General features: G+C 36.2%; 1 protein-coding gene across 1 annotated transcript; it reads right to left on the reverse strand.

Annotated features, from left to right (window-relative positions):
• Positions 1-577: 577 nt before the first annotated feature.
• On the reverse strand, positions 578-9,908 carry LOC112775227 (uncharacterized; the record flags this gene model as incomplete). Its single annotated transcript, XM_025818722.3, is given in 18 exon segments — positions 578-1,051; positions 1,599-1,657; positions 1,844-2,401; positions 2,829-3,744; positions 3,916-4,667; positions 4,737-5,122; positions 5,198-5,252; positions 5,359-5,418; positions 5,510-5,606; positions 6,829-6,899; positions 6,991-7,071; positions 7,364-7,434; positions 8,250-8,418; positions 8,589-8,667; positions 8,772-8,849; positions 8,937-9,040; positions 9,146-9,276; positions 9,814-9,908. Coding segments are annotated over 18 exon segments (3,964 nt in total), but the record flags the coding sequence as incomplete, so codon positions are not given.
• Positions 9,909-12,015: the final 2,107 nt, after the last annotated feature.

A 12,015-nucleotide genomic window follows, 5' to 3' on the forward strand; every position in this document is an offset into this window, starting at 1 on the left:
CGAGTTCATCAAAATTAAATTCTTATTCTAATCCTAAAATTTTTATTTATAGAAAATTCTAATAATTAAGAAATTACAATTATATATAATAACGGTCAAAAACCACTTGTGAAATCTTCTTTGTTAAATTTTTTTTTATTGAAAACTTGTTGTGTAGACACCCTTAGACAATTATAACTTCAATATGAAAAAGGACATAATTAAACACTTATCCAATATGTATTTGGAGCTTGATCTATAAAGCAATACGTTTTGTACTTGAAACTTGATCGAAGTCCAACAACTTTATCTTATTATTGTTTTGTAGAACATTGATTTATCAAAAACATTATTTTTTGATATAACACTACTTTTCGAAGAGGTTCATCTATGTTGGAGGACACGGGGATTATGGTTTTCTGATATGTGATTACAATAAATGGAGGCGCAATTTCTATGATATAACTTATCAGCAGTTTTATGCCTTTGCTTAGACTCATAAAAAGTATGATGACCAAGTCTTCTCGCAGATATTTCAATTTGTACATGCTGAATGTGAATATATTTAACTTGTAATTAGCTTCGAAATTTAGATTGATTTTGAGTAAAATGTATATTTGATCCAAAGTTTAGACTCATGGAGTCCATCCATGAAAACAACTTACACTATGGTAATCATGATCCTCGGCATTTAAAAGGAGGGCTCAGCATTATGTACACATGAAAACTATCAACTATGTCTAATCCATAATACATTTTATATAACCATTGCTCAGAGACCAAGAGTCTCCAAAACTAGATAAAAGAATGGGAACAAAAAATTGAAAATAAACCTAAAAAAAAAAAATCAGTATTCCGCTTTCTAAATTTCTATATCCTTTCGAGTTTCTTTCTAAAATAATCTTGTAGTCGCTTAATCTTTCCCAGCATCTGAACATTGTTATGATACTTAAAGTAGTCCTCGGCATTCATTAGCATTACAGTTATGTCATGCTTAACACTATCCACACTCCTATAATAATCATTCTTTAACCTTGCTTGAATCAGTTCGGGATGAAATTGAACGGTATACCTGTCATGAAAATCCAAAGATGAACAATAATTTAAAATTCCAAATTCAACCTTTATTCTTTTATTGGAATAAAATTGAAATTCCAATTGAAAAACTCTATGCACCCTGCAATCTTATTTGAAGGCCTTGAAGTTTCCGCAATAAAGATATAGAAAGAATAATGCTACGGTGAAGAGTGTTTTTTCAATGGAGTGAAGATTTATCTTTTTATAATAGAGAAAAATATTTAAAAAATAACACATTGTGTGCAATGAACACTCCCCTAAAAAATTTAGTTATAATCTTCACTCATCACCGGTGAAATTCCCATATAAAAAACATAGGAACGTTGGTCCTCTTCTTTCAACCAGATTTGAATTTCATATCGAAAAAAATTTGAGTGACCCACCTTGCATTGTACATCAGTTTTACATTCTCTCTACCATTGGATGAGATGAGGTTGGTGACCCCCCATGAGTCGCAAGTCCAATGGTGATAAAAATGTACAATGCAAAGTGACTTCATCTATGACGACTCCTTTGACTTTACTCTTAAGTTGTAAGCTTACCTGCTTGAAAAATCCGTCTTGTCAGTTATTTCCTCCAATGCCTGGATACTGTACTTATCCTGGATAAAGGGGGGGGGGGGGGGGGGGGGGAAATAACAATAACAAGATTAATCAGCACGCGATAACTTTAAAAGGTTCTTCCTGTTTATTATTCCTAAAGTCAACATTAGGAACTTTGCTTAATCAATAACTAATCTGGGGCAAGCAAAACGAGAGAGGGTTAAAGAAACTTCATTTCTACTCACCCTGTGGTCTAATTTAGCAAAAAGAGACAGCAGCTTATCTCTAGTATCTTTGTCAATGTGGGGATGCACCCATCGAGTATCAGGATCATAAAGTTCCCACGGGCTGTGCTGATAGTTTGCTCCTGGTTCAGTCTTGTACTGGACCTGACACCTTAACCAAGGACTGTCAGGAAACTCAGGAGATTTGTCTTGTAGTGCCATAATTCTACCCTCCCACCAATTTCCACCACCATCTGAATCAGAATCCTTCCACCAGACCATGCATTTATCTCTCGAAGACCAACCTTGATTCATTGAAGCTTCATACCATGTTCTTTCAATAACAAAATCAGAGAAGTTAATCAGTTCAGGTAGAGTTAATTGAAATGATTTCCCTTCTGCTGGCGAAGAAGGATCGATAAATCGAAGTGTGAGTTTACAACAGCTATCCCCAGAACCCGGCTGAGCCGCATATTCAAGCTTGTCAACCTTGCAAATCTCAGAAGTACGTAGCCCTGAAAATGATCTCCATGGACCTGTTATGCTCAGCCCCATTAACTCGATGTACTCTTGATGTCCCTGCCAACCATATATAATCAGTAATTAGAAAGATATTAGAACACACAGTAGCTTAGTCAGATGTCATGCAGCGAAATAGCCGTGCAGCTGCAACACCTTAGGTTAACCAAACCAAGACATTTGCATGACAGTTAGCCTAACTATCAAGTCAAATGAGCCAAGGTTCTATGCTTAGGTCCTATACCTATACTTCTTTTATAACATTGTAATTTTCTATAAGTAGCATCCTATTTCTCATACTTAGCCAAATTTAATACAAAAAACACATTTTTATAGTTAAAAAAAATGTGATTCTAAACAGATTACAAGACAATCAATTAAGATCAAGAATGTAAAATGGGAAACAAATATTAGAAGCCTGCCTACCAAACAAAATAAAAAAGTAGTACCAGCTGTAATAAGGGAAAATAATGGTTACATAAGCTACCTGTCTCAAGTATACAACTTCATCGCCAAGTTGAGGTATATATCTGTAACCCTCCTCATGCTCTGAAAGCATCAGCCATGGCAATTTTTTGAAACGGCGATTTGACATCTTTCGGGTTAAAATACCAGGGTCAATGGAAACATATTCACGTCTGTTTCTGCTAGACCTTGTTCCTCGATGAAGTTGATCCGAACCTCTAATGGAAGAGCCTTCCAAACCGGATAAGGCCCTGGAATTTTGGCTCCCGCGAGTCTTAATCCTTATGTTCAAAGAACTTGGCTCATCAGAATTTGTCTTCATCCTGGTAGACCGTGTCCGACGTATTGTATCACTTACAACATCTGATTCACCATTTTCTGAATCAGATTGGTTGCTGAAAGTAGAAGTATGTTCTTCCCAATTACAAGCAAGGCCATCTGGATTGGCTTCACCTTTATATGACATTCTCCTTTCATGGGCATGATCATAACTTCTTCTGTCTGAATATGAATGCCGTAATTGTGGTGAACTTAATTTTATGTCATCTTCACCTTCTGGCCCATTGATAACTAGATTAGGGTCCATAACAGAGGAACTTCTAGAAACTACATCACCTCTAGCACCTATTGAAGCTCCATTAGAACTAACAATTTTCAGTCTGCAGGGACCTACATTGTCAGCTGAAATCTGCTTTTTCTTAATAACTATCTTCGTTGATTTCATAGGAGCTTTCATTTTGTGATCCAAAGAGTGACTTGAGGAAATATTAATTGTTTTCTGTGAGCCTTCCTTTTGTTTCTCAAATCCAGACTGGCCTTTATCTCCGTCATTCAACTTATTGTAACCACATGACAAGCCATCAACATTATAATGATCAGCTGACTCTTGATTAATCATGGAACCAGCAGCTTCTAATTTGTTAACCATATGCTCTGATCTGCAAATCATGGATGAAAAGACATTTGAATACAACAAAATCTTATTGCACTAGACAGGGTCGGCTACATAGATCAAACAACACCATTGCACCATATCATGTTAAAAATTACTGAACAAAGAAAAGGAAACAATGAAGCATTTTATTAAATTAGTGTCGGGCTTTACATACCCATTGGCATCGTGCTCAAGATGGCCATCAAATTCAGTATCAGTCTGCAATGCATCCTCTAATCTTGGAAGTGCATGTTTCTGTCTCCTTGTCTCCGTGTGATTTATAGAGGATTCAGCTTGTGTTCTATCACTACATTCATTTCTGTTATGGCTTTCAGGATGTTGAGCATTATTTACATCCATATAAGATAATGCTGGGTCTATAGAACTTTCTGGTAGAGTATTTTGAGTGCTTTCTTGGTGTCTAGAATACTCTGAATCACATAGCATATTGGAATGAGTCTCACATGATGGGGTTGTGTCCTCTAAAGGCACGGTCTTCTTTGAAAGTGAAAACTTAAGAACCAGTCGCCGTCTATTTTCGACATTTACTGGAGGCTCAGAATATACAGGTGACTTAACTACATTGGCAAACTCTTCCAAAGCTGGTCTTTTAAGTTCATCATGTTTACCATGCATTTTCCTCTCAGGTTCACTAATGTCGGAATCCTGTAAACTGTCTGATGATTCATCTTCATGATCATCATCATCTCCATCTGTAGATGTTTCACCAATTTGGGAGAACATATTCCGAGCATTCCGTGCAGCAGTTCTCTGGGGTCTCAATGCCTTAGCTTTGGAAGATTTCCGTTTTGATGATTTCAAGCTGCCTTTGGATTTCTTATTTCTGCTACTTCCAGAAGGATTTCCAACACACTCATTCAAATTCCTTTTCCGGACACGCCTTCCAGAAGAAGTCATTGCTTCAACCTGAAATGTCATGGTTAGATTACAAGTTGTGAATAAGATCGATCCAACAAAGATAAAGACCGAACTTACATCAACATTATGCTTTTTCCTTCTTGATCTACGAAGGCTATCCCTGTTTCCAGAGTCTTCACTGCTTTCTAGATCACTAGAAGAGATGGCACTAATGCTCCCTCGTTCAGCAGCACTGATATGATCCTCATTTACATTGTACTCAGAGTCATTATCATCACTTACAATCTCGTATTCTGGTTCCCAGAACACAGCATCAATGAATTCTGCTTGTGGCTCAACCATTCCTTCCAAATCTGGCAAAGGTAATACCTGGTAGTCCTGACCAACACTAAAATCAGGACCAACAGCATATTTTATCAATGAAGGACGCCACTCAATGCCAAGAGCACTGTGTCGACGCTGCTGAAATTGAGTCTGATAGGGCTCTGGATATGGCAACATACCTAGTATCATAGAATATCTATAAGAGATCTAGACTCAAAGTAGGCATTGCAGGAATATAAGAAATAAGAACATACTTGAATCACATAGGGGTTCCTGAATGTTTCTTCGGTGTGGAGGTAGTTGGGTCTCCTATAACCCAAAAAAAATAAAAATAAAGTAAATAAAATATTAAATTATCAATTCTGTAAATAAAATAAATCATTTAGAGGGAGAGACATAAATGATTAATGTCAACCTGATCAAGAACATTTCCCTGAGTATCCTGAATAAGGGGACGATAATCACCAAGAAAGAACTGCCAGAAAAACCAAAGAGTCACTCAAAATGAATAACTTTCTGGAGCAAATATAGATAACAAATGTAGCAACACTGCCATATCAGACAACCTGATCATATTTGGCATCCTTCTGAGACTCCCCTTGACCTGTATTCACAAAATATATTTGACCAACATCATCTGAAAGCACAATAGACGTTCCATCCCTACAACAGACACAGAATAACAGATTAACATCAAAGATTGTTCATCAAATATGGATGCTATAAGACATGGTATTTGTGGGATGGAACATCCATCATTGGTAGTTTGCTCATCAAAGATACATGGTGCAGAAGGCATATCCACATACTTCATATAATAATAATTTAACCTATTAACTGTACAAAATCTTGAAAAAGGACGCTCATATAGGGTCATCCAGAAAACTACCATCGTCCATTAATAAAATCAAAGTATGAAAATTTGTTACTCAGATTGAACATGGAACTGCATAAGAGTAAACCATTATATATATGGCAAGATTAAGAATCATCCAAAATGTATTTAAGAAATAAAATGTTCATGAGTCGTTACATGACAGGCTGGACTCTCTAGAACAGTGGTTGGAAGTTTGAAACTTATTCCCCTCATTCTTATAAAAAGTTGAGTTTCATCACACAATAAAGTGGGCATGTGCCTTATCCACACTCCAAACCTGAAGGGCTCTTGCAAGAGGGATGTGTTTTTATTTTTTCAATGTGGTCTTTTTGGGGGATCAATTACTAAGCCTCCACCTAAAGCAGTAAAAGACCTACCTCGAGTAGACATTACTCAGTATGTAGCTCTTAAGTAAATTTAATCTCTTCAGGTTAGTTAATATTTCGCTAAGAGAAGTTCCAATAAGTAGGGAAAAGCACGCAAAGGACACTGTTGTAAGCAATACCAGGTTATGATAATTACTGAATAACCTTCTGAGTCTATTTATTAAACCAGTATACCAATGAGGAATATCAGTTTCAGAACAGTACAATAGTGAAATAACAAATTAAGTAAAAGGGGAAAAATGAAGAAAACAATAGAGAACAAAGCCTGCGAACATAGGACCACTTCAACCTGCTAGCATTGTTCAATTTCAGTATGGCCCCACCCTGCTCTTACCCAGCAGATTGGATAGATCACCCAAAATCAGAGGGAATCAAGAGAATTCACTTATTCTTTCATAAATAACCTCGAGTTTTAATTCCTAAAAATGCTCATTTTAATAACAATTCTTTCACTGTTGGCTAGGGTCTCTACCACATTCATTATTACAAAAGTATGAACAAATTTTATAATACTTAAACAGGAAAAACCATAGACAAAAAAGAAAGTATTGAATTTACAAAATTAAGCAAGCTTAATAATAAATAAAAAATCCAGCAAATAAAGAAATCTTTAGACACTTACGGAGAAAACTTCCCATCAACCAACTTAAAACGTCCAAGTTCATATGTTTGAACAGGTACACCCTCCCATATCTTGAAAAAGAATATCAGAGAAGCAGCAAAATTAGATTATTCTATGTAAAGAACATGATAACACCAAGAGCGCAAAACAAAAGAAGCTTACATCCCACACAATAGTTCGACCATCATACCCAGCACTCATAGCTATCCGCGGGTTGAAAGGATGAACATCCAAAACGTAAGACTGCAAACCATTGAAAACTAAGCATTAGTCATGAAGGAAACTACAAAATTCAAATGAACATAAAACCAGGAATTGAAAAGGCAACGAAACATCAAATCCACAATAAGAACAAACACATTTTAAATTTGTCCCCCACCCCAAAATTAAGAACAGAAAGAGACAGTTGAGTTCGTGATTAGTCAACAGCAAGAGTAGAATTAACAGATATACGAAGACCAGACACAAGAAGAGATAAAAGAGAGAAAGAGAAGACAGAAGCCTGCTTTTTTTTTTGGGGGGGGGGGGTGCTTACAGATGCTGAATGACCAGTCAAAGAGTGCACTAAGCTGCCATCAACTGCATTCCAAACACATATCCTGCAATCTTCAAGACGAAAAGACAAGTCTTCAGTTAAAGCAGTAATCGTGAAACTTATCAACCATGAAGTAACTAAAAAATTAGTATGCAGCAGGAGTACAAAAATCTGTTAGTAAATGAAAAGTCAAATGGATGATGGACTATCATGACATGACAACAATCAGGAAAATCTGAAGTTCACAGTGTTCCTAATGTGTGTGAATACTTAAACAAGAATTATCGAGGCTTGGGGGAATATTAACAGCAGCAATCAGTGATGCGAATGTCAGCAGATTAAAAAGAACCAAGACAACTGTCTCCAGGAGAAATGATCAGCAAACAATGCACGACACAAATTTAACCCATTCAATAATAGTCCTGCCAGTAAGCTGCATCATTTGGAACTGTTGGTAGTTAACACCAACACAGAGAGGTCCTTGAAAGAATGAAAAAACTATGGAGAGTGCATAAAAGTATCCCTAGGTCTACTGCAGTGGATCACATGCCAACAGCCAGCTATGCTATCTGAAGTAACTACCAGCTAGTTTCATATTCTGCCTTTGCATAGCTTGCTCAGCAAATTACCAAAAACTGCTCTATATATTCGCAACCACAGCAAGAGAATATCAGTTACTACATTCTCTCTAAGACTATCTCAGATTCTCCTCTTCTTTCAATAGACAACATTGGAAAAATGACACTTATCATATTTTAATTATAAGAATCGAATTTTCACGTACTAATGTCAACATAAGATGCCATCAATTTAATATGCGCGTAAACCAATTATGTTATTGTAAATTTTACAAGCTGTAATAGTTTTAGCTATTACAGTGCATTACCCATGATAGCGGCCAGTACAAAGCGATTGTCCAGGCTCCACACAATCATGTTGACACCACGGGGAGTAGGAAGGGGTCTCTGTCTAGGACCCCCTCGTGGAGGTTGAGGAGGCAAAGGTGGTGGTGGCACTTTCAGATGATATGCACGAACCCAGCGACCAACCTTTCCCTGAAATGGTAATAGGAAACTTAATGCATAATTGCTGGAAAACTATGGAACTGACAAACTGAACATGCCATGAAGATGCCCAAAATATTTCTGGAATATCAAACAGCAATATGATGTTGCAACTAAAAGTAAACCATGGTTAAATGATAAACTTATTTAAAGAAGCTCACATGAGATCTACGAGATCTAGGAACCCATATAATGGCACTTCCATCACGAGAGCAGGTAACTATGTTATCATGACAATACCTGAAAAAGTACAGTTCATGACATCAGCATGCAAAATATTTAGTAATGAAAACTGCGTACATTGAAACAAAGTGTAGTCAAAAGGCTACAGAAAATATATTTACCAGTAATTTCTGAGCTTCAAGTTATTTTCTTCTCTCCAAGGGTCAGCTGTCAAAAATTTTGAAGGCACAGAGCAACCACTGCATAGGGAAATTGTTAGGATAATAAGAACCTTTTCAAAATAAAATGTAAACAAATTGAAGTAAATCCAACTAGGAGAAGCTAACCTAAACTGCACATAATTAACATCATTCTCATGGCCCGCTAATACATCCATCTCATGTATTGGTTGTTCTGAGTCTTCCGAGTTGGACTTGAAAGCATTCCACACCTGCAAATAGCAATAAGTATTTATGGAAGACGAGGACATATCTAAGAGTCGCAAATGTATTTATGGAAGACAAAGACATATCTAAGAGCACATGTGTAAACCCACCCGGGCATAAGTATCAGAGCTACCAGTAACAAAAACAGTTCCATTTGCATTAAATGCACAACAAAGTATCTGATGGCTTTGTTGTCCATTACTTGAGGATGGTACATTAGCTGGTGCGCCACTGCTCCTCCCTGCAAAACTTGCTAATTCTTCAAACAATCCAAATGATCGTTGATCAACAAGAGTAACTTTTCAAATTTTTTTTTAATTATTTATATTTCTGAAGAAAAACAGTCAACTCCTACAACATTAACTCTGAGAGCACTAGCAATGTTAATAGGAGGAGAACTCAGCTCAATAAAAGTAGAACTTCTTGTGACACCATTGATTAAATTAAACATAAAAGCAATTATCACAGTCAACAACTACGAGCACTGATCTGACAGGTTTAAGCAATAAAACTTTGATTGAAATGTTCAAACTTGCATAATTTCAGTTTAAACCACAAAATATAATTCAATATATATTCGTAAAATATAGCATTCATTCAAAGTAATAAATAGTTTAATATAAAAGAAGTTTTAGACTGGATTAGGTGTTAATAGAATCTCTTTGATCCAACTCCAATCTTGAACACATTATAGCACCACATTAAATTTAGTATCATAATAAAGCAAAATTCAGACCACATCTAGATCTATCGACATATTTAGAAACAATGATCTGACCAGTTACAGCATCCGATGGTCGTGGCAGGTATATTCGTGGTTTCTTTTGCGAGTGCCTTGCGTCCCATATTCTACAAGTCCCATCATCTGATGCCCTGCATCCATCAGAAGTAGTAACGACATAACAATCCATTTTTTGGGGTTCACAAAAAAAAAGGCAAAGCAAGAATTGATATGTTCAAAGGTATTAGGGTCAGTGCCTGGACCAGTGATTGACCAAATTGGTGGTATATACATAGACATTAGGATAATGTATCTGTGCAAAATCATATCAACATATCACACCAAATGACTACATGTTAACCATTATTTCCCATTCTACTGGCTGAAAGTTATTATATACACAATCAAACTTTTTTATATAGAACAAGTTAAAAAAATTATTTAGCACATTTTGAGGGAAAAGAATACCATTGCCAAGAAAGATATTAAGAGGGTGGTGAACAAAGCAATAGCTAGAGCATTCAATAATTCTACAAAACCTTAAGCACTACAGAAGAGAATATAAGTATTTGCAGGCTTCCAAAAGGTAATAAAACAGCCAAGGGACCCAAACCGATTCACAATATGGACAAAGAGGGTAAACTCTAGTTAGAAACAACATATCAAGAAAGGTAGAAGAGTTAGTATCACAAGATACTTAATGAAGGACACTGGCCTGTTTTACACCAGAAAGGAGGACCAAAACTTCAAATTTCATCAAAGGACCCCCAAAGTTCAAGGTAAAAGAAACATTGGAAAGGATTGATAATAGTTAAGCACATGCTAAGCCCTACCAGCCATTCAATATTCTTAACATAAGTTAGGAAAGGATTGCAAATCCTATCTTAAATTAACAAACAAAACACATTTTATGTATCTTGCTTCTTGCAAAAAAATGATAGGGAAAGAGAACGAAACATAAATCATGATATCAGGCTGAGTAGATAAAAAGGAGACATCTCACGTCATTTGTAATGAAGAAAAGAGTATCAGTGAAACTGTAAGGAAAATTTGACTACGCTCCTAAATAGTGATGTTGCATGGAACTAAATGCTTGACCACAAAACCAACTACAAAAAATAGTTTAATGTAGCAAAATGAAGATGTTTAGCTAAGACTGAATACACTAAAATAATAGTGATGTTGCGTGGAACTAAATGCTTGACCACAAAAACCAACTACAAAAAATAGTTTAATGTAGCAAAATGAAGATGTTTAGCAAGACTGAATACACTAAACATAATAGTATTGGAGATGAATTTATTAGAGAGAAAACATTTGCATAGTATCTATTTTAGAAAAAAAATGGTAGAATGAGAAACCAATAAGTTTGAGCATGTGCGGAAAAGGCCTATAGAAACTCCAGTAAGGAGAGCAGGTCAACTATATGTGAAACTTTCAGATTGCGTAAAGATAGACATGATTTACATGAGAACACATGGTAACGACAACAGGAATTTCAGTTGAAGAAAGAGACAGAGACAGGGTTTTAGCCTCAGGAAAAGTATTGCAGTTACAATGTTGGCTACAGTATGTGATGGCCATAACAGAAAAGACCAACAGGTGCCACGGGTTGGAGCAGATAACTTCCACACCATGAATTCTGCAGCCATAGCACTGATATTGGCACAATTGACAACTAAAAATAACACTGTCCGATGTTTACTGACATGGATCTGAAATATGACAATGTTAATGCTTATCTAATGAGTAAAAGCCAACACACTGTGACTCAGGTATGGTACAAATTAACCATACCTTTGCATCAATGCCTAGTGGGAGAAAAAAAGAAGGGGAAAGGAGTCCCTGCATTTTCATGAATGGATGTGGCAGGATTCATTTTAGAACTTCATTATTTGTATTGTGAATTGACAAGTTTGTATCATTTATATGGAATTGGACCATTCCAATATTCGTGATTCATGGCCATGCCCAATTTAGTCTTGTTTTGTATTGCTGGGATGACGACTTGAATCAGATAATACAAACAACTATGATGTCCCTAATACGCGTGTGGGTGCGGGATCAAAACAAGATCTCATCTGTTTTAATTAACACTTAGTTTGGAATTGTTGGTAAGTGTTGCTTGCACCGTAACAACCCTACACTGTTTGACAAAATCAACTGCCATTCCCTTTGGGAGTAGCAAAGGCAAAATATCATGGCATGCAGTATATGCCTTGTTTGGAGGGTTAGGAAGGTATATTCACCCACCTTTAA

Source organism: Arachis hypogaea, chromosome 19 (genome assembly GCF_003086295.3).
Source record: "Arachis hypogaea cultivar Tifrunner chromosome 19, arahy.Tifrunner.gnm2.J5K5, whole genome shotgun sequence".
Lineage (NCBI taxonomy): Eukaryota > Viridiplantae > Streptophyta > Magnoliopsida > Fabales > Fabaceae > Arachis > Arachis hypogaea.